A 24043-nucleotide genomic window follows, 5' to 3' on the forward strand; every position below is an offset into this window, starting at 1 on the left:
GCTTTGGATGAGAGTGCTGCAAAACCAGAAACATTGCTGTGTCTTCTCAAACATCTGGCTCAGTCCAGTTTTAGATGGAGACACTTCCTCCCACAAATCACTGATTGCACATGAAGCAGGATTTGGGCTGTGCTCAAGTTTTTAAGGGATTGTCTGGAACAGTTGGTTTTCCTGTATTTTCCAGTAAAAGGTTCAGCGAGGCATTTACTAAAACAAACAACCCCCCATTATTTAGTAATGTACAAGTAGCACTTACATCCAACAAACAGAACAAAAGATGCTCTCTTACAAACTCACTTCCTACCCTGCAGACACAATGGTTTGTACAATAACACCACCCTCTGCCAAGAGATTCCAGTAGAAGACACAGTGACTCAAAAGAAACAAAGTGTAAGTTTATTGGACGTCAACATTTCTTAGTCAAGATCTAAGTAAAGAAAACACACAGTAGAAAAAGTTGTACAAAGCAGCAATGGATTTACATTACATTAAAGAAAAAGTTGCCTTAAGCTATTAAGTCTCAGTCCTAAAAAAAGTAAAAACCCATCCTGGTGTATTGAACAGATATAGAATGTATAAGGTATACAGGATTATAAACCCAGAGTTGCTTGTCTTACTTCTATAATCCTTTAAAATGACAAGTGATTTTGTGTAACTAACCGGAAAACTCTCTAGAAAATATATTGGATAATTTCAATTTCTAGTAGGAAACTATGCCCCTGTACCCAAGCACTTAAAGTGATCCCATTTTCCTGCTTTTTAAAAAGAGACGCTGTCAAGAATAAGCCTTAAAATATGTACTTTATGTTTTGCACTTAACACTGAAAAAGAGGGTTTGTTCTGATTTTTCTGTACATATCTGAATTAAAGCTGCTGCTGCAATAGTGGGAAGCTTGTGTCTTTAAAAGATAATGTGTATCACTGAGAATCTGGAAAAGGAAAAAAAGGATTGAGTCCTTTATTCTGGAATAGTGAGAGGAAAAGCAATATGAAAAATCAGCTCAACCCACAGAATTCAGTTACATTTTTCAGACATCCTTGCAACAACTGAGGCTGCCCATAACAGAATTTTCATGCCCAAGCAGCTCAAGTGCTATGATTCAATTTGGTTTTAAATTCTTCAATATTATTTATTAATATAAAGTATTTCTGATATAGGTATGTTCATTTTCTGTATCCAGCCTTTCTCTTGATAGTGTCCCTTTTCGTAGAGCAGTTACAGTACAGTTTTTCACAAGTCATTTTAAATAAACAAGAATCAATAACATTAAAAATACTATCAGGCTGTGTTCAGCAACAACAGAAAAAAAAATATTTTAACACTGATTCAATAACGGCAACACTAAAAAAAACCCCAACCAAAACAAACAGATAAAAAAAACTCCAACAAAAACCAACCCCCTAAGCTTGTTTTGATTTTTACCTAAATCTTCTGGTAGGAAAAATGTAAACAATTTTATTGAACAGTATAGGCACATGCCAGATTACAGGCTCATGCCAGATATTTGCAGCCTCACTGCTAGAGCCAAGAAATTAGGCATAGTCTGTCCTTATCCCATGGGAGGAACTCCTTTGAACACTGGAAGCTTGGAACAGCAACAGAGAGCACGCAGAGCTCTGGAGCAAACCCACGTGTCCCACTTGGGGAAAACAAACAACATCAGGCAAAAAAACCTCCTGGATGTTCCTGCCTTGCCTCTTAGAGCTGCTTGGGGTCACAGATAATGCAACATCTCATTTTTGGAACAGCCCAGACCAACTCTGGGCTCACCCTCTCCACCAGGTTATCTCCTCCATCCCTGCCATGGGGTGTTTCCCTCACCAATAACCCAAAACTAGAGACAGTTCTGTCACTGGTTCCTGTGTTTTGCTGCCATTGCTCACTTTCAAAGTTGGTCATGGTCCCAATTCAGCAAAGAACTTGCACAGAACAATTTAAGGAAAAAAAAAATAAGACTGATCTTAATGGACTTAAGATAGGCTTAGAGGCTTTGCCAACACAGTGCCTGAAAGGAAAAAAAAAGTCCCAACCCAAAATACATTTCATGGCTCAACACTGCTCCCCTGAAATGCAACACTAGTTTCCACTGCCACTGAAGCAGGATAGTTCTCTGAGATTTATCTGATAGGTTATAAAAATAGCAAAAAAAGGACAGAATTATAGATTCTAATCTATATATTAAAACATCTGCACGTTCCTGTCACAAAGTTTAGAAAAAAAAGCAAAACACTTTTTTATATTTAACAAGACCTCTAACTTTTTGTCACTTCAAAACACAGCTATAAAATTAAACAAAATATGATGAAAACAGGCTTTTGCATCAATAAATTTGCCTTTTATTTTGGCTGTGGCCAAACTAGACACTCTTCAAAAGACCTTTATTTATAAACAAGCAACTAACATTTTTTCCCATAATTTAAATTTTAAGACATATATTAAAGTTATATAAGTGGAAGCATATTTATTCCGTATCCTCCAAAATAAACACTTCTATCAAGGGCTTTTTAAGATACTGTATAAAAGCTAATAGAAAACCAGAACTGCTATATAAACATCTCATATTTAAATTTTAGAGATCCTGAATTCCTTTACTAAACAACAGGAACCAAATGTAAAAAAAAAAAAAAATTAAAAAATCACACAGAACACGCTCAAAGTGGAAAACAAAACTTTAAAAACCCCCTCAAAACCAAAGCAACTGAAGAAAAACTTAGGAGGCTACTTAGACCAAAAATATTTTATGGATTCTTTATAATACCTAGTACACTAGGAAAAAGGTTAGGGTTTCTTCAAAGATGTTGCACAAGGTTTTGATTTAAAGTGTGTAGAATTTATCACCATAGCACAGAGCAGAATCCCAGCTGGAAGTGAGATGGCTGTGACCCAGCTGAGCTGGTTGCCACCTTCCTTCAGAAAGCACACTGAATTTTAAAAGGCTGTAGCTCAACTTTCAGGCTGTTGTGCAGAGGAATCACTGGGGAAAACTTAGGAACCATTCTACAAAAACACGTTCATATTTTATACACACAGATTTTTTAAAACATATATAAAGGGTACTTAGCAAGGCTTGACGTTTTTCTGATTTTTAAAACCAGGTTTAAGTGCAATAACCATTTTATTCTGAAATCGTTTCTGCTAAGAAAGAAATTTATAGTTTTATTAGGTGGAATAAAAAAGTCAGTAACTGGAAATGTCACTATTAAGCAAGTACCTTGTTTTAACTGCAATGCCACTGAAAGAGTTTAACTGATACTCAAGCAAATTAGCCTAACCATACTCAGCCACAGTTTGCCTGAAAGAGGACAAAAAAGAACAACATGTTACTTTCAGAGGTGTCTAGTAGCAATTTTAGATCATAAGAAAAACGAAGCAGAAGAGGCTTGAAACTAACATTGCAATTTTTTTGGTAGCTGAAAAATATCAGGGGTCCATCCTGAGCTAATTCTTTCAAACTTCACATACAGGAAAAATAGTTAAATATCTGTTGGGGAAAAAAAATGGTGGCACACTTGGCTTTCACTGAGAAAAATCTGGTGTGTGCCTAAGGGTGCCCATCCTCAGATTCTTAGGAGTTACACTTGTGCTTGATTTTGCTGAATCTCAGCATCAGCTTGCAATTTTAGCTTTTGAACTTGGGATACCGAAAAAACAGTAACACACATGGTTACCCAGGGAATTCAAGCCTCACTCCTGCTCCCCCTGAAACTGGTGACCAAACTCCTGCTGGTTTCAGTGGACACAGATTGGGCTCTGACTCAGCAGGGTGGAATTACATCCCCCTTCTCCCAACCCTTCAGGGGGAACGTTGGTCAGGATCACAAACACAGTTTGCATCATTTACATTCACTCTAACCCACCACCCCTCCACTAAGTTAAAATTCTAGCAAAATAATTTCTCACTGTTGGTTCACCTCCTACTTCTGGGTAAATATTTCCTTGACTTACAGAAAAAATTGGACCCTTACTATAGCTCCTGGTAAATATGTGTGATCCTACTTACACTAAATGCTCCAGTTGCCATTTGAGGTAAAATAATGGAAGCACACAGAATATCTGCAGCCCATTATTACCACAATTTTCAACAAATTGGAAAATTGCAACACAGTCACATATGAGTAAAGCAGCAGAAAGAACTACTCTATATGCATTGTATCCATAAAATGCAGTGATTGTAGTGTGATTTTCTCCTCTGCTTTGAGCTGGATATGTACGCTTAATACAAATTTCAAATACATACTTCTTCATTTATACAGGTGTCTATATAAATATTTACATTTTTAGGTTTTGTTAAAACATATCTTTGTACTTCATGGCTGAGCTTATTACTTGTGTTTAGAAACACAACTCATCTTCTGTCCCTTAACGAGCTCTCTCTTGGTGATTTAATAGTTATACATTCCTTTGTAGTTAAAATTACAAACAGTTGTACAAATAGTGGAAACAAAACTATGAAACTTGTCTGACATCCATTCAACCTCAGTTCATGTTATAAACAGTACCATTTGCATTATGATGGCTGTTACACAATGACTTCAGCTACCCAAGTATCCATAGGAAATTAGTCTTTGGGACATTATATAAAGCAAAGTACCCCCTCTCTCAATTTTCCTTAGAAAGTTATAATTAAATGGCTGAAAGCAGACTTGCTGCTACTTCTTATATAAAATCTTAATAATATTGCTGACTTTAGATTCTATTTTACTTTGCACAAGTTCCATACAACAACAAAACAATTCTATGTTCCCTTAAAATAGCAAACATTCGTATCCAATAACATCAAGATTACTCAAACTTGAGGTTTATTTGTTATTGCTAAAGGTTTCTAAGACCTAAGTCAATACAGCAAGACACTCCATCCACTTCCTCCCAAACTGCCAGTGCATGGCAACCACTTACATGGAGCTTGTGTGTGTGGGTTTCTTTTTGAAAAACAAATTATGACGTTGGTTACAGTATTTCACTACTATAAGTAGAACCTTCACACTCACAGTTAGAATCCAAATTGTTGTTTCTCTTTCATTTAATATGTAACTTTATATATAATACACACGCACACACCAACATCACAGGATGAAGATCCATGCATACAATCCAGATGCAACTGTATTTCAGTGTCAAATGAAATAAAATAAAATTTATTCTCTTACTATTAGATCCCAGACCACAATATTTTAAATTACTCTGCTTTCTACCTACTAACCAAGTTATAGATTTCCCTAATCTTCAAATCCAAGCAGCATCACAAATTCCAGATTTTCCATCATCATCATCATCATTTATTTTGATCCTCTTAAATTTGTAGTCTATGTGGCAGGCCTCTGAGATCCTGAACACGGCCCCCCCAAACCAGCTCTGCAAGGCTTCTGTTAAAGCTAATTGTGTGTCTGTTCGTGGCTCCAGAGGCTGAAAGCTGTCTTGAAAGTCCTGTGGCAGAGTTTGCACATGTACTGTCTCTTGAAGGTGATTGCCGAGAGCGGCGGGGCGTGGTAGAAGAGTGTGTCCGACTCCTGCGGCACGAACAGCTTCTCAGTAGTACCGGAGCTCTCCGGCAAGCCCGTGGGGCTGTCGGGCTCCAAAGGCTGGATTTTGGGGAGTGGAGGGGGGGGGGGTAAGGGTGGGGGTGATGGGGAATTAGCTGGTGGACATATCTCAGGCTCTTTATTTGTGGACTCCTCTGCAGCCTGGGACATGTGAGACTGGAAGTGGCTCCAGAGGCGGAAATTCGTTCGGAAGGCCTTGTTGCACACGTGGCAAATAAAGGGCTTCACCGAGCACAGGAGCTCCTGGTGGCGCTCCAGCTGCTTGCGTAAGGTGAAAATCTTCCCACACTTTTCACAGGGCCACAAACTGGGATCTTTCTTGGAGACTACGTCCTTGGGTTCCCTGCTCGTTTCGGTGACCTCGTCCTCTATGTCATCTGCAGGCTCTTCTTTGATCTGGATTTTAAACTGCTTGGAAACACTTAAGTCTTCAGGCAGGCATGAAGAGTCTTCAGAATCAAAATTGATTTGTTCTGACGAATCACTGAACACGCCGTCCTCCTTTGCAGCAACAAAATTGTTCATTTTATTGGATTCCGACTGTGGAGGCAGCCGTGAGGAACTGGTGACTTCTCCATTGTGATCCATGAGGGGCAAAGAGAAGTTCTCTGATGGAGCCATTGTGTTCTGATTGTGAACTTCAACCTGATGGCGCCAGATGCTGAAGGATGATTTGAAGGTGCGCATGCACTCAAGGCAAGTCAGCTTCTTGTACTCACACTTGCTCTCGTGCTCATGCTTCAGCTCTGGAGAAGAAAACCTAAGGCTGCAGTAAGGACAGACAGTGGCGTTCCTACAGAGTCGCTCGTGGTTTCCCTGTTCAATAAGTGAGGAGAGCTTGGCATTGCAGAGACGGCACTGATAAACCTCCTTGTTTTCCACTGGGTTTTCAATATGAATGTGATCTTTCTGCTTAGGAGCCTTATTCCCTCCAATGGGTTTCTCCCCAGGGTGCATTTTTATGTGCTGTTTGAACTGGGAGAGGAAACGATAAGCTTTCCCACAGTAGGTACAAATATAGGCTCCTTTGGTTCTCGACCTTAAATTCCTTTTGATGACTTGTTGTGCTTGGGAAGCCGACTGTCCCTGAAAACTCTGCTTGCCACGTCTTAGTTTCACAATTAGAGCTTTTTTGATTTCTCTTTCCCTCACTATATCGATCAGTTTTCTTTGGAATTTTTCATCCAAAAGGGCATGTGAACTGGAAGCTGGTGAGGGATTCTTCACGATGCCATGTTGTGTCTGGCAGTGCGTCCACACTTTGAAATTGGTGTGGAATCTCTTGTGGCAGATGTCACAAGCATAGGGCTTCTCTGGATTGTGATACATGTTAACATGGCGATGAAGACCTGCTGTTGATCTGAAAATTTTAAGGCAGTGTTTACATTTAAATTTTTTATTTGGTCTGGCTTCTTCCATCTCACTGTATTCATCTTTGCTGACATCAGAATCAGGGAAATCGGCATCAAGGTGCGTGGGGCTCGAGCCTTCCTCAAAGTTCTCTTCTGAGCCAGGAGAACCCTGCTCATCCGCCTTCAGCTTCTTGAATGGCAGCCTCCTATCATCCTGGAACCTCCTTTTGGCTGGAAGTCTGCTTGGTTCCTTACGGCCATCCTCAGTTTTAAAAGCAAAGTCTTTGTTTGCCGATGCTGCAGCATCACCCACTGTGACTCGTATGATGTCAGCAGGATCTGAGAGGGGACTGCTGGGCTCAGTTTTGATCCTCACCTCCGAGAGAGGGGAAGCCACCTCCCGATCCATTGACTGAGAGGCACTGAAAGACCTAAGGCGATGTGGGTGTATTACCTGTGGCTTCTCATCCAAGGCCGACTTCTCCGATGACTCTTTCGAGGATGACTTTTGGGATGCAACATTAAATGTCTTCTGGGAATCGTTAGTTCCTGGTGAGGAGCAGGAGGATACCTGTGCAGGTTTTAGGTCAACAGAAGGTGAGTAAATAGGAACCTGGCTGTCCATGGACAGTGACCTTCGAAGGAGACTTTTTACAAGGGGCCCACTTCTGTCAATACTTTGGTTTTCTGGGCCAGACCCACTAGATGGGATTACCAGCCCCAACTTGGAGTAGTAGAGCAAATTCCTATCTTCCCCTTGACCATTTCCTTTTCCGGCCTCTCGCAACAGAAACGTGGATTCCGCTGCCCCACGCAGAGACAGGACCGGTGGACGTGGTCTTTTCAATGACATCTCTGCAACTTTTCCTCTCAGAAGCTGAGTGCTGCTTCCTGGCTCGCCGCTTGCCATATCTTTCTCTGCCAAAGACATCTGAGGCAGCACCATGTTCCTTTTCACTAAAGCACCTCTGCTCTGATCCTCCACAGTTCCAGAAGTTTCATGAACCTTTGTATAGCTCACAGGGCCTTCTTTCAGCCACCTCCTTTCAGTCAGTGATAAGCTGTGAAGGGTTTCAGTTGGTTTTGTTACCTGTGGTCTGCCACCAGCTTTGACAGCCACAGAGGGTGAAAGTTTAGGAGTATGGCTTAAGTCGTGCTGTGTTTGATTTACGCTTTTTGCTTGTGCTTCAATTCTGTTCTGACAGACGATGACACTTCTCTTCTGAGAACTACTTTCATCTTCATCTTGGTAGAGTATTTTTTTCATAGGACAAGAAGGAAAAGGAGCTTGAGGACTCTTGGAAACAATGTTTGTAAGAAAAGATATTCCAAGGCTGTAGCCCAGTTCTTGCACAGCTGCGAGGCTGCCTTTCTCAATGAACAAGGATGAAGAATAAATGTAGTTCAACACATTATCAAAAGCATCTGGCTCACAAAAGTCGAGCTGAAACACTGACTGAGACTCATTCTCCTTATTTGTGAACAGAGTCTGGAAATATTCACTGCTGGCAGCCAGAACATTCTTATGAGCTCGGAATTTCTGGTCTCCTACGATCAGCACAACGTCACACAGCTGTCCCTTGAGACGCTCCTCGTTCAGGGTGCTCAGGAGGGAAATGGCATGTGCTGGATTTATGTAATGCAAGAGCCCCTCCATGATTCTGATGTCCCTGAAAAAGAACAACAACAAAGCTGTAGGTTGCCTTATATGAACTGTTAGAGACAAAGTAAACAGATCTCTTGTACTTTGTAAATTGGCTAAACCACCATCAAACAGCAATTAAAGAAACAGCTTGTGTGGAGGAAAGGTTTGGGAATGAAACACCACTGGTAGCTCCAAAAAAGCACAGGCATGGGAAGAACCAGCTTATCTGCCCACTTTCTAAAATCCTTTTAATTGCTAATCTTACAGCAAGGATATTGCTAACTAACTGGGGGATGGATGGATAGATGGATGGAAGGGCTGTGCTCTCTTCATGCAATACATGTCTCCACAGGGAGGAACAGTTCAATCATTTCACTCTTGATCATCTCATTCTCTGTTTCAGCTTTATAAAGATCTATCTTGACAACTGGATTGATAAACTCTGGACTCTTGGATCAGGTATATAAAGCTCAGTTATAGCAACTCACCTTTCTGAGGCTAAGCAACCCTGACAGTCTCCTGCTGACTAGGCAAATTTAGGGGTTTTGTTGTCACTCTTAATAGGATGATGGAAAGGGCATTAATACTGGGAAGGGAGATGGAAAGAGCATTATTGTCTGTAATCTAAATTCATCAGGTTTACTTATGCTTAATAAGTGCTGTTAATATCTACTTCTAACTGTATGTGTCACTTAAAACTGCACTGGCAGGATCTGGTTTCTGGGAAATGTCAGTTTTCACTGAAGTATCCCTGCATTGCTTTGCTCAGGATGAAAAGCAATCAGAGAACTGAAATCCCCATTTCATTCATTAGCATTAGAGCACTTTATGCCCATAACCCATATATCTGAGGAACAGTTACCCTTGGCTGCATCCAAGAGTACAATAAGGACAAATTAAGCTGCAGTGCAGAAATCTCCATGATCCATGTGCTTCAAAACACAGCCCATTCCATACTTGATATGTCTTGATAACTCAATATACTGCTCCTGATGAGAGCTTAACAAAAGAAGATAACCAGGTTTTAAGTTAAACAAAGAAATTCAATGGCAGGAGTTGCAATTTATATATCTGTGCACAAGAACACACATAGAGAAATCTACAATATTAAATTCTCTTATTTTTTTCATGGACACTCTCTACACTACCTCCGTGGTGGTTGTGAAACAAGTCAATGATGTGTCTGTTAAAAGCAATTCTCTTACTTTTACAGCTGATTTGAGAAACTACTTTTTAGTTTCATTTGTACATGATATATGCAATTACAACAAAAAGGTTTCACTGTTCACCAGCTTACAAGCCAAACTGTAAAGTTTATCAAAATAACAAAACAGTACTGCAAAGCTACAACTCTATGATTAACAAATGAGGATGGTAAATCTTAAAACTAATGGGTATAAATAAGTGATCAAAGTCTAAATTGGTATTATTGAGAAATAATATAAAGGATGCTGCATGCAGTGTCTCAGGGCACTGATCATATCAAGGACTGAGCTACCACTTCTACACCTAAAAATACCAAATGAGTTCATAGTGACATGGCAACAGCAAAACCAGAATGCTGTTTCCTCACCAGATCAGTCTTTACTGAGTATTTCAATGCCTTGCAGTGTCATTTCATAAACACTAATTTATCCTTAATTCACCTTAGATAGCGATAATGCATAATTCCCCCACACCTCCATCTATAAAAAGCAGTGCAGTCAATCTCAAATTGAGAAAGCAATCTGGTTTGCTTTGCTTTCTATGTTTTCCTTAAGAACACTGGGAGGATGGAGGTGGGGGTGTGAGGATGGTGGTTCATAACCCTCCTCCTCTGTGGATGCCACTGCAATTTAAAGTGGCAGAGTGTGGCTGGCCCTAATCCAGTTTCATGGTCTGAGCACCCATTAACACTTACAGAGTTTTAAGTGCTCCAGGAGAGCATCTTTCCCTTTATCTGGAAGAAAGTGAATTTGCAAACTCAAGTGATTCCTCTGGGATGCAAGTTGCAGAAGGTAAATGGAGGTAGCAGATCAACAGAGCTTAGGAAACTTTAACTGTGGTGTAGAGACACCCAATAGAAGCTGCTAAATGCCCACACTTCAAGGACACAGTGGAAATAGAGTGTATTAGTCAAATGTTTTGAAATATTTTAAGATCCTTCATTTTAATCTGCTTTGCCCTTGTGTTTTTCAAACAGGCAGAGTAAACACCATGTAATTACTATGTGTCCCTCTGCCCACATAACCCAGCAGTGCAGTGTAACCAGGAGAGAGTGGTGTAAAATCTGCAGGACTAAAGCAGAATCCAGCAGTCACCCATCCTTCTGGCCACAGTTTCCTTCTTCTTTCTTACAACAACTTCAATTCATCCCATTAAACACCGCAGACATAAACATCCCTGCAGCCAGTCAGGGTGCAATTTAACTCTGTCACTTTAACAGTAACCAAGGCTGCAACGTAGTACACAAATGGCAAAGGACCAAATCAATCCTCCAAAGGCAGCTTTAATCCTGGTATTTCCTAATTCAAGGGCTTGACTTTCAGCTTAATAGCCTTTAGGCACAACAGGCAGAAATTAAACAAACAATAGCAAAAAAACCCACCAGAACTGTTTCACAGAGCCATTTTAAGACATTCACCCAGATCATGTGAAAGCTGGAAATATTTACAAGTAGAAAAAAAAATCAACCCAAAGGACACCTGAGTCAATGTGTTAAAATTTCACTACATGAATACTTTTCAATAACAAAGCTGATCCAAGTCATCCATGCTCTCTTGTGTTCACCTTACCTGCACACTGCAGGTCACTCCTCCTTCAGCTGTGCCACAACAAATATTTGCAGGCCCGTATGATGTAGCAGAACAGACAATAAATAAACACCCAACATTATTTCTTTTCAAATGCTGGTTGATTTTTATAGTGAACCACATCAGGAACTACTGCATTGGCATAACTGAAGAGGCAGCAATAGGAACAGCCACAAGAGACAAGAACTGGTTCCCCAAAGCCAATTGGCTGCCTGTGCTTAGCCCCACACAAAAGCTTGCGTAGATACACAACCCTGGCAGTCTCCTGAAACACCAGATTTGGTTCCAGGTGTTTGAGTACTCCTACTTCTCAGCTGTAGATTGTTTTATGATTAGCTACCTAAGATCTTTCCTCCAGATAATCTCTCTAACCCTTTTTTTCCAGCCACCTTCACTACTGACTGGAAACAAAGCTTTCTTCTTTTCTTCCATGATGTTCAGATGACATCATGGAAACAGCAGGAGCACATCAGGAAATCTCCCACAGTCTGGTGGCAGGTGCCTCATGCCACAGCAGCTGCTGGTCCTCAGGAGGAAAAGTGACTAAGTTTAGACTCCAGACCCAGGAAGGGCCAGTGCAGCAGGAACCTTCCAGAGGCCACAAAGAGATTTTTGTGTCAGCCTTCACAGAACCACAGATGGGTCAGGCTGGAAGGGACCACAGTGGGTCACCAGGTCCAACCTCCCTGCTCCAGCAGGGCCATCCCAGAGCACACAGCACAGGATTGTGTCCAGATGAATCTGGAATACCTCTAGAGAGGGAGACTCCAACCCTCTCTGGATAATTTGTCCCAGTTCTCCATCACTGCACAGGGAAGAAGTTCTTCCTCATGTTCAGGTGGAACTTCCTGGGCATCAGTTCTGCCCCCTGCCTCTTGTCCTGTTTCTGGGCACCACAGAGCAGAGGCTGCTCCACCCTCTTGCCACTCCCCCTTTAGATTAATTTATACACATTATTGGGGTGCCCTCTCAGTCATCCCTTCTCCAGGTTGAACATGCCCAGCTCCCTGAGCCTTTCCTTGTAAGACAGATGTTCCACTCTAATTCCCTCCTTCAACAGCCCTCCACTGATCTCAGAAAACTAGATTTCAAAAGCCTAAGTACCATATTTGGTATAACATTGTTTTTATGTTGTATTTTGAACAAGGACAGAAAAAGATGCCTCCACTAGTTCAAATAACTTTTGTAAAATAAAAGAAATCTCAGGAGAGCTCTTCGCAAGGGAAGGGTGAAAAAGCTTAATCTTAGGCCCAATAGTTTATTGATCTTCAACAGCAACCTCCCTTTGAAGTGGTAGCTCCCCTTCCTTTCCTTACTCTCACATCTCCTCCCAGCCCTGTGCTTCTCTCCCCTTCCTTTCACCACCTCTGCTTATTTGATCACCCAGTGAGTTAATTAAAGTCCTTAAAACTAAGCAGGGAACAAAAATAAATAAAATAATTCCAGAATTTTAGATCTGATTGCTATTTTCTAGGATAGGCAGCTTAATCAGCTCACTGAGAGGTGAAATGAGCATCAGGGTTCCAGCAAGAGGGGCCTTGCACCTGCCCATTCTTTGTTGCATCAGCTTCCTCCATCTGAAATTTCACCTTTAGAAACGACAGAGCCACCAACCTTACAGCTGAAACATCCCAGACAGAATCAGGCAGGTATTTATGTGTGGTTTCAGTGCAAGCTGCACCCCCAAATACATGAACTAAGAGACATGTTGATGTTGCCTTCTGACTTCCACGATAAGGAAATCCCAGTCAGCTGAAGCTCCATTAACAGCGTGCTGGGGGGGCAGTGGGAAAGGTGATGTTCTGAAATCCTCCCTGAGAGGCAACATTGCAGCAAGGAGGTGCCAGGGCTGCGAGGAAGCGCAGGTGGAAGCAGAAAATATGAGGATGGAGGAGGAAACACACAGAAGAGACAGACATTGAACAGGTTTAAACAGGTAAAACACACAAGAAGCATGGCAGGAACAAACTCACTAAAGAAAGCAAAGAAATGTGGATTTTAAGACTCAGCCAAAAAATACAAGTGACTTCCTGGGGCATCCCATGCAAAATGCAGGAATGTTGCATTCATTCGAGTGCTTTGCTGAGGATCTGATGGCTCTGACAATTCTGGTGCTGTTTCAGACACCAGAAGAGTACAAAGGTCCCCTACTTGTCTGTCACAAGTCCAGATGAAAAAGGAACCTCCACTGCTTAAGCTCCTACTCAAGGACCCTATGCTGGATTTTATTATTTGAATTTGACAACAGTTTATAAAATGTCTCTTCTCCCATCAACAGCCTTTGCAACACAGATACTCTTCCACAGCACATACAGATTTACACATCTCCTTATACACCCCCAAAACCTGTAGGTAAAAGCTGCAAACCCACACAGGAATATTGTTTGCATTTCTAGAATCTTTTGCTACCTAAATACTTAAATAATTTCCTGCTGCAAGTTTGGGGGTTCTGTCTTCCTGGATGTAATGAAATGAGATCTCACTGCTGTGGCTGTTTTCCAGTGCAGACAGCACTGTGAACTCTCCATGAAGACAAACGTTTCTCATTTCCAATAGGTCAGCAGCATCGAGAGACTCACTGGTATGAAGACAGGCATAAAATCAGATTAATAACATGCTTGCCAGTGTGTGAAATTGATGGACTAATTTCTACCTATTTATCCTCCACACATATAAAAGCAGAAATTTAGGGAGAGAAAAAGAAGAAATTTTATAATCATAGATTTACAGAATGGTTTGGGAAGGGACCTTAAGGACCATCCAGTTCTAACCCCCCTGCCATGGGCACAGACCAAGTTCCTCAGAGCCCCATCCAACCTGGCCTTGAATACTTCCAGGGGGGGAAGTGGGGCAATCTGTGCCAGTGCCTCACCACCCTCACAGAAAAGAATTTTTTTCTAATATCTAATCTAAACCTCCTTTCAGTTTGAATATTCTGCAGTCTATTTTGCCCTACGCTCTAGAGAGATAATTAGCAGCTAACCTGACACAGACGTGAAACTGACTCAGAAATTAGAGGCTACTTTTCACATTCAGATCATAGCCTCAGTTTCACGTTCTGACACTTAAAATAGCTCCCCCTGACGTGCAGCAAACTACAGAATGTCAGCGCACAAAGCTCCTCTTGTCATTCCCATTCTTGTTTACAACCCAGCAGCAGCTCAGGGTGCAATTTCATCTTACTACTCTCAGAGCAGTCTGAGGAGGGATCGCTCCTGCAAGGAGCAGCCCGCGTCTCCTCCTCCCCCTCCGAGGAAGGGCTGCCTGGGTCAGAGCAGGGAGCGGATCCAGTGACAGGATGGAAGGGACAGGGCAGGGAAATGCTGGCTGGGAGCTCTCAAAGCGCTTCCTGAAACATTTAGTGAAGATTAAATCACATCGAACACAATTTAGTAAGATATTTGTCCTGGCCTCCATGACTTGAATAAAAGGTGTGTAACTGAGCCTTCAAATTGCTGTAAACTACATCAAAATATTAAAAAGTTTAAAAACAACTTTCCCCAGGAGTTCTTAATCTTTCATTCCCTTGAAATGTTTGTTTTGTAATGCAAAATACAAAGCAACGTTTGCTTTTTAATGTTGCAAATAAACTCTCTGATGGGACAAGTCTGAAAGGCTTGATGGCCATCAAATTTAAACACCTACAGAAATCTCATCTCCAGAAATATTTGTCTTTTTTTTTTTTGGTAAGAGATGCATGAAATTTGAAGAAATGTAGACCAAATGTGTACACTTGTACTATTTCTACACATTGATTTTATTGTTTTATTGGCAATGCTGAGATATACTTATCAAATGGAGTAATATTCAGTCATCTGCTTTATTAGATGAGACACATTAACTGGCCTAATTCACATTAAAAAGTTGTCAACATACAGCTTTTAATTTTGCTGGTGTAGTAAAAATGACAAACCCTAATTGTGGTCATATTTCTATTACTATAATGGTGCTTTTTACAGGCACAGTGTATTTTGGATGGGAAGAGAAGCCACACATACCTATAAGGCACTTTTCTATCAACAGAATTAGTGTTTACACTAAGGTTTCTTTAAGAAAATGACATGAGGGGGAAGAGTCATACATTTAATCTGAAAAATGCAGAATATAAAAGCCGAGCTTAAAAAATTCTAAGTGAGAAATTTATGGTTCAGGGAATGCAGGTATCTTCCTCCCACTGAAGGGATCCAAAGAAAATGTCATTCAGCCATCACTGATTCTGGCCAAGATACTGGGAAGATGACACAGCAAAGACAACAGCAATTTTAGCTGAGTTTTACCTTAAGAGATTTACAAGCTCATGAATAGCATGTGGAAGATTTTCAGTTTACTCCAGTCCACAAGCAACTGAAGGTAGCTGTGTCTTACATAGTTAAAAAAAAATTTTTAAAAATACAGCTCCATGAACAAGAGCACTGTACTTTCCTTACTCCTCAAAAGTATTTATGAGAATGGAGATGGTCATATTTTTACTGGAATTCCAGGAAATTTGGCCCTTAACCTCAACAGCTGAAGGACTGTACTCAGAGTTATGTTGGTACAGAGTAATCAAATTCCCTTTGGTTATGACAGTGTGGCAGTGATTAGAAATCACTGTAATTCTGCTGCTTTTCCTTCCATGGCTCTTAATTGACATTACTAGGGGCTTTGTGAGGCATATTTACTGTCCCAAGTACTGTGTTTTTTAGAAATGCTCTGAAGATACTCACAAATGTGCCCAGAGCAGACTGTGAGGGGGTGGAGGGGACACTCACTGTGCCCTGTGTCAGAACTGTCCCTGCAGTAACCACACCTTGTCAGAGGTTGATGAGAATGAATTGCAACCTCAGTGTTACTCACACTCTTCAGTACTGAGGCAGGATAAACCTTGGATAAGGAGATTAATGCTGCCAGACAAAAAAGGGAAAAGCATTTCTTCCTTTCCCAAAGAATGCAATTTAGTTGCATACTAACTACTATCAAAGGAAAAGTTTTGTGGCATTTCAAACAAATATATATTTGGACAAAGGATTTTTCATGTCTTTTCATCACAGAGTGCATGGAGAGAATTTGCACAAGAAGGATGTGGTGTTTCACTGCATCTCAGAGAGAAAATGCCTCAACAATCAAGACCAGGGGATTTTAAAATTTATATTTGTGATGGACAGCAAGACTGAGGAACTGATGGGGGTGGGGATGAAAGGAGCTTAGGACGATTGAAGACTTGCCTAACATTTTCTTTCCTTGTTCACAAAATATGCCTGAACTGTTCCAAAACAGCAAAAAGCAGTCAACAAGAAAAGACAACAAATTTGTTTTTATTTCACTGCTGATTGAAAGAAAATATAAGAGAACTGATGTCTTTAATACTATCAGTAGGAAAAAAATGGAAACGCTACAATACACAGACTAATATTAAACTACAACAAATATTTGGGAAGGAAACCCCCCCCTGCACAGAGCACCTATTTTAAAGCAGGGCATGTTGCAGTCTTTCCATGACCTAGCTGCTTCTGAAGACTTTTGTTGCTTTCTGAGGATCTCACAGCATTACACGAGACAGATTTCAAAATGAAGGCGCTCAGTTGCTCAAAAGTTTAATGAGAGCTGAAATTGTTGCAACTGCAGCATGTGACTCAGAGCACAGCCCCTCCCAGAGCAGAGCAAACCTTGTGCTGATTACAGCTCAGCTTCCTCTCCCCTCCGAGTCCACACTTGGTCACACGCTGAAGTTATCACCATTTTGCAGATAAAGCAAATTTCAAAACCCTGAAAGCTCCAGAGGGTTGGTTTTTAACAGTAACTGCTTCACATCCTGAAGCTCCAAACAAAACAGCTTCAATAGAGTAAGAAAGCTCAAAGCTTTCTGCCAAGCTGTCCTTTTAAATCCAAAGACTGATCTACCCCTAACTAATATTGAGGAAAGTGTGATCAGCCAGATGATCAAAGCACTTAATTCTCTGTGTGCAAATATTCTCTAGCATCCTACACAAAAACCCCCATGAGCTCAGAAAACCTGATTTCTCAGTAATGTCCAGTTTCTACTGATCCAGGGAGTTCTCAGCGTGAGATGGATGTGGCACAGTATCACCCTGGCACTTGGAATCTACACAGGGAGAACAGGAGGCACAAAAGTTCACATTTATCACTGAATGTAAAGCACAAAAAGGACTTTGGGAACTTCCTAAAAGCTGCTGCCTGCTTTATATTCAATAAGAATGCTAAGGTGCTCTAAAGGATAAGGTACCTTGAAGCAGAATCAGGGGAGCTCACAAGTGGTGACATCCCCAAGGAATCCTGGTCTGGCTCTGCAGCTGAAATCTCCAGAGGTTCTAATTTGTGACATCTTCCTGCAAGCTCCTACTGAGAACTTGTAAATGACAGCTCTTGAAATGGTCACAATCCAGTCAGGATGGGCGGACTTTCCACAGGTAAACAAAATATTCTCTGCAGCATATGGCTGAGACACACATCTGAGGGAATGGCATGTCAGATCCCCTCCACACAAGAGATGGTCACATAATTTGGGGTTTTTTTGCTAACAAGGTTTATAAAAACAGGTGCTTAAATTTGCTCCAAACTTCCCCTCAAGAGGCTCAGCATAACGCTGGTGGAAAATTTTAGTCAGAGCACTTTGTCTGTTTGAGCAAAGTCAGAACAGAACACTAAATCGACACATAAAACAGGACTAGATTTACCTGCAGTGTGCACTGACTACTCCTGATTTCATATCAAAAAGACTTCCTGTACAAAAATACATTTTAAAAAAATCTAGTTTCACATTAATTTATCTAAGGATAAAATATTAATTTGAATTGAACTACAAGATATTCAGTGTATTCACAAAAAGCCTGTGATTGTGATGAATTACAAAATCTCTTCTGTAGGTATGTACAGCATACCTACCTCTTACTTCCACTGGGAGTCCAACTACAAAAAAAAAAGGAAGAGCTACTAAAGCAATTGCTATTTAATTATTAAGATGGGCTTACTCAGTACACACACATTCCACAATTATTTCCTGTCTAATAGTAACTCCTTTTAAGTTTTTCTTCTGTTTATTTACATGAGCCTCATCCAATCTGAACATAACATGAGCTTGGATTTTACAGAGGATTACAGCAAAATTCCTTCTGATAGCTGTGACCAGGTAAAACACCTTCCACAACTTTCTGCACAGCCCACCACTGAGGATTTCCCCACCTGGCTATGAGATGTGCTTCATCCTTCTGATGAATAATCCAGCCCAAGAGTGCTCGGAGCAGCAAAGCCACACTTTGTTTACGGAACCACAGGATGGGTCAGGCTGGAAGGGACCACAGTGGGTCATGTGCTTCCACCTCCCTGCTCCAGCAGGGTCATCCCAGAGCACACGGCACAGGATTGTGTCCAGATGGTTCTGGAATATCTCCAGTGAGGGAGACTCCACAGCCTCTCTGGACAATCTGTCCAGTGCTCGGTCACCGCACAGCAAAGTTCTCATGTTGAGGTGGAATGTCTGTGCATCGGGTCCCAACCATTGCCGGGCACCACCGTGCAGAGCCCGGTCCATCCTCGGACACCTCGGTCCCTTTCTAGACTGACAGACATTGACGAGGTTTGGTACCTGCCTGCACTTACACGCGGGGACCTCGCTGGGGGGAGATGAAACGCGCTCTCCCTTCCAGACACCCCGGGGAGGAGCCGTGGCACCACCGAGTCACGGCCCTCCCGGCGCCTCTCTCGTTCTAGGGCTCGGATGGCAGCGAGGGCAGAGCCCGGAGCCGCCGGCGGAGGAGGGGGAAGCGCCGGCCCGCCGGTCCCTCACACCCCTCGGGCAGCCGCTCCTTCTCACCACCGGTGCCTGGTATCCCTCACACCACCGGTCCCCAGCGTCCCTCACACCACCGGTCCCTCACGCCCTGCGCCGGCCGGACCCTCGCGGCCCTCACGCCCCGCTGCAGCGGGTAACGGGCTCCTGAGGAGAGCCGGAGGACGGCGCGCCTCTTCCCGCTCCCCCCGCTCCGCTCCCGACCCGCCTCTCCCCGCCTTCCTTCCATCCTTCCTTCCATCGCTGCCGGCCGCGCTCATGCGCCCTGAGCGCTTCCCCCACGCCTCCCCCTCGGGGCTCGGGCCCAGGCGGGGCGGGCGATGTGGCGGCGGCGGCCGCGGGCACCTCCCGCCCGCTCCGGGCGCCTGCGCCGCGCCCCGCCAAGGACGGGGGGAAGAGTTTCGTAACCGGCGCATGCGCGCGGGAGCCGCATCCCCGCTCGGTGGAGGAAGGGGGAAGGGGAAGGAGGAAAGAGAGAAAAAAAAAAAAAAAAAAAAAAAAAAAAAAAACACCTCAGAGTTACGTCAGGAAAAGACGGATTTGTGCGCGGGGAGACCCGCGCGGCGCGGGCAGGCCCCGGGACGGGCGCGACACGCGGGCGCTACTCACCCTGTCCGCCGCCCCCCCCTGCTCGCCCCCCTCGGCGCCGCCGCTCAGGGCTCAGCCCGCGCTGCCGCCGCCGCCGCCGTGATTCCATCCATCTTGAATTTGACGTCATCCCACAACCGAGGGATGAGGTCATCGCGGGGAGCGCTCGTCACGTGCGCGGCGCCGCGATTGGCCGGGCCGGGGGGGAGCGGGGGGCGAGGGGGCGGCGCGGGGGGAGGACGGTGGGGGGAACGGGGAAACGGAGCGGGGACGGCAGCGGGGATCCCCCGACCGACCGACAGACAGACCGACTGACTGCCCGCCCGGCCGCCTTCCAGCGCGGGCAGCACCGCCCGCAGCGCCACGGCCGCCGCCCTCAGCCCGCCCCGCCGCAGGGAAACTGAGGCAGCCGCCGCCGCCGCGCGGGTGGGGGTGGCCCGGCACGGGGGGGACACGCACGGAGGGGACACACACACGGAGGGACGGGTCCGTGCGGCGGGGGACAGAGGGGTTCGGGAGGTGCCGCTGTGCTAACCCGCACCCACCATTCCCCCCCGGCCTGTGTGCTGTGGGTGTGAGGGGAACCCGCGTGCGGCGTTAGTGCGCGATTCGCCGGAATTTGTACGTGTTTCGTCGTGAGGTTTTATTGTAGCGATTATTATTATTGTTATTATTATTGGGTTTTTTTAGGTGTAGGGGTAAGGCCCAATGTCTGTGAAGAAGCACCGTGCATAGTGCCTCCCACTGTGTCCCTCACAAGCCACCCCTCATATTTCTGTCCCCCTCAAAAGCCACCACTGTGTCCATCAAAAGTCACCGACTCCCCTAAGCCACCCAATATCCCATTCACTGCCCATGGAACCCCTCCGAAGCCACTCACTGTCCCTCAAAAACCGCCCAGTGTCCCTCAAAAACCACTCAGTGTCCCTCAAAAACCACTCATTGTCCCCATCAAAAACCACCCACTGTCCGCCTCAAAAGCCAGCACCATCCCACTCACAAGCCACCCACTGTCCCTCAAAAACCACCCCTGTCCTCCTCAAAAGTGACCCTCTGACCCCTCAAAAGACACCCCTGTCCTCAAAAGCCACCACCATCCCACTCACAAGCCACCCAGTGTCCCTCAAAGGCCACCACCGTCTGTTGCCACCAAGGACACACACGCCCAGGTCCCGGTGGGTTTTGGCTCAGCCCCTTTGTAACTGCTGATTTGAAAAAAAATTATAATGGCCATTATCATTGCTTTAGGCTGGCTTCTGATCGTGATTATCCGCTTTGAATTAAATACCTGAATAGGGCTTTATGTGTCAAAATGCAAGTATTAAAATAGAACTTAAGAATTACAAGATTCCTCTTGTTTTTGTCGAAGGCTAATCTGGCACGTTATCTTTTCATTAAGGACAGCTCTAGAGATTAGCATCTAATCCCATACATGTTTTCAGTGTGCTTTCAGATATCCCACCTAAGTCACAAATACTCTGAAGCAGCTGTAGAATCCCTGGAATGTTTTTAGGGATGCGTTTAAGCCTCTTTTTTTGCCAAGGTTTTGTTGCAAATGGGCTAAAACCCACGTAAGGGAAGGCGATGTACCTTACTGGGTCTGGCTCCTTTTTCGCCTCTGCAGATCTTGGGGGTTTGTTTTGTCATTGCTGGCTCTTTTGGTAGCTTTGGAAACTGGGGAGGCTGCTTGTGAAAGGAGTGGGGTTTTTTTTCACTCAGGGACTTGTGCCCTGATGCGAGTGTGGCTTTGTGAGCCAGCACAAAACCCCAGCAAAGCTCTTTGGAAGAGCTCCCTGCTCTGCTTTGCTGTGCAGACAACTGCTCTGGCACGGGGGCTGCTGTGGTGATGGGAACAAACAACTGGGAAAGCACTTGCATCTGTTCCCATAAACCAGTTTGTGCAGTGAGGCTGGCTGTGCTGCCAGGGGAGGATTTGGGGAGCTAACCTGAGCTTTCTTCTTCTTCTTCTTTTTTTTTTTTTTCCCCCTCATGTGTACTAAGTTACTTCTCAGCCAAGCAGAAACTAGTTGGTCTTGCATAATTTCTCAGCTGTGCTTCTCCAAAAGGGCCTGTGGCACCGATGGAGGATCTCTGTCCTAAATTACCCTGCTGAAAGGTGGTCTTACACGTGTGTGTGTGTGTGTGTGTTGTGCAGATATTTATTAACAGTATTTTTAATTTGTCAGGTCCCCTGGTGAAAGGGCAGCCAGTGGAACAGAGCCCATGCATGACTTGTATAATTCTGTTGGAGCAAGTCCAGAAGAGGCCATGAAATTGATAAGAGGACTGGGGCACCTCCCCTACAGAGACAGGCTGGGAAAATTGGGTGTTTATCCTGGAGAAGGTTGTGTGCAGACTTCAAAACACCTTTCAGAATCTGAAGAGACTTGCAAGGAAGCTGGAAAGGAGCTCTTCATCAGGGACTGGAGTGACAGGATGGGGGGAATGGGTACAAACTGGAAAAGGGGAAATTTAGGTTAGATATTAAGAAATTTTTCATTTTGAGCATGGTGAGGCCCTGAAGAGGTGCCCATAGCAGCTGTGGCTGCCCCTGGATTCCTGGCAGTGCCCAAGGCCAGGTTGGACACTGGGGCTTGGAGCAGTGATCTTCCAACCCTTGATGTTCTTTGAGTCTATAGTTTTGTCACTCTTACAAATACATGATTTGAGAAATTTTGAATGCATTCCTCCAAGATTCTGTGATTCAATCTGATTGTATTTCATGATTGAGTCTGATTGACTTGATGTTATTAAAGTTTATGGTTGCCTTATATTCCTGTAAATCAGATTTGTCTTGATCCTAATGAAATCTAGGGAAGGAATTCATTCTCTAGAATGATTGGGGGTTTAAGTTGTCAAATGTACCATTTCCAATTATTTGAATGTATTCTGGTTTTTCAAGATCAGCTTGTTTATGAATGTATTTTCCAACATTTCTAATTTTAGATGCTTTGAGGGGGGGCTTAGTTTGATATATTTTTTATCTTTTTGTGTGGTTGCAGCTGTTATTACCAGGTGCATGTTTGTTAACTATAAGGTTTGTTCTCCATTTGGAGTATCCAATAACTGCTCAGATTAACTTTGGATCATACTTGCCAACAAGCTTTATCACTGGAATTTTGTTAAAAACTGAGCCCCTGCAAAATGTAGAATGTAAAGAAACTTCAAAGAAAATAAAGGATGATAATACATGGGCATTGTGAGCAAATTAACATGTAAAAGCTAAAACACTAAAACACTGGTTGAAAGTAGGAGAATTACTGGTTTTCATTGTGTAAATATTGCACTGAAGGGCAAAATTGTGTCCTCTGAATAGTTCAGTGTTTTTGACACTAACATTTTTCAATATAAAAATAGTTGAAATGAAGTCATATCCTGGAGATAATTGTCTTTTTTTTAGATCTGTAGTTTCAGCTTTTTTACATGTAGAGATCCTAGAATTTTCTTTAATGAAGATTTGGACCTTGTGTGATTAATTTAAATCCAATCAGGTTCTTTTCCTGCAGAGAACCTACAAGTAGCTGAGATACCCTGAGGCAGTCCTCTATTAGCAGCTGGGAAAGAGTTTTTGAGACAGGAGTTTGGTTTTGAGGGAGGAGAGAGGATAACGACAGAAGAAGCAGCTTGATTTCTATGGGGGAACCCTGACTAGATGGAAGTGCTAAGATTTTTCATCTTGGTAAATTTTCTTTGAGTCTTCTGTCCATGCAGAGTGATCTGTTCTGTACTTTGGTGGCTTTGGGAGTGTGTCCTGCTGGAGCACCTTGGCAGTCGGGCTTCTCCAGCTCCAACTCCTCCTGTAAGCACTGTAAAAGTGGAAATGCAAAACCCCAGCCACAGGGTTTTGTCTCTTGCTTCTCACCAAATCCTCTGGAACTGATTATTGTCAAGGACATATTGCAGAGGGAGATGGTTAATCTCTGAGAAACTGCCTTCTATCTCTCTGCCCCTGAAAATCTTACAGTGGGGCAAATGCTGTGGCTCTTATCCCATTCCTTCAGACACCGGCTTCTATCCCAGAACTTCTGGGATGTGGAGCACAGTTACCTGGGATCACAGAACACACGTGAATGAACCCATTTCTTTGAATGCAGATGTTCCTGGGAACTCTCTCTATTGATTCCAAATATTCTGCCAAAACTTAATGACTTGGCAAAATGCAAACACGGAGTTTTCTCATTGCTGACAGCTGTGCACTGTAAAGGGTGCCTGGATTTTTATTTATTTCTTCTCATGTGTTCCGATGACACTTCCTATAACAAATACTAGCAGGTAAAGTAAGGAATCTTACTTTTTCTGGTTAAAACCTGTCACTTATCTTGTCATGAAAGTAGAGACA

The 24043-nt window shown here is 43.4% G+C and overlaps 1 protein-coding gene across 1 annotated transcript; it reads right to left on the reverse strand.

Annotated features, from left to right (window-relative positions):
- Positions 1-382: 382 nt before the first annotated feature.
- Positions 383-19835, reverse strand: ZBTB21 (zinc finger and BTB domain containing 21). Its single transcript, XM_030953983.1, has 2 exons — positions 19726-19835; positions 383-8563 (listed from the first exon to the last, which is right to left on the reverse strand). The coding sequence occupies exon 2, from the start codon at positions 8548-8550 to the stop codon at positions 5374-5376; it is 3177 nt and encodes a 1058-aa protein (XP_030809843.1). The 5' UTR covers positions 8551-8563; positions 19726-19835; the 3' UTR covers positions 383-5373.
- Between the last annotated feature and the right edge of the window lie 4208 nt (positions 19836-24043).

Source organism: Camarhynchus parvulus, chromosome 1 (genome assembly GCF_901933205.1).
Source record: "Camarhynchus parvulus chromosome 1, STF_HiC, whole genome shotgun sequence".
NCBI classification, from domain to species: domain Eukaryota; kingdom Metazoa; phylum Chordata; class Aves; order Passeriformes; family Thraupidae; genus Camarhynchus; species Camarhynchus parvulus.

Coding starts and splice junctions, on each gene's coding strand:
- ZBTB21 (XM_030953983.1), bottom strand. CDS start 8,550: ATGGAGGGGCTCTTGCATTACATAAATCCAGCACATGCCATTTCCCTC.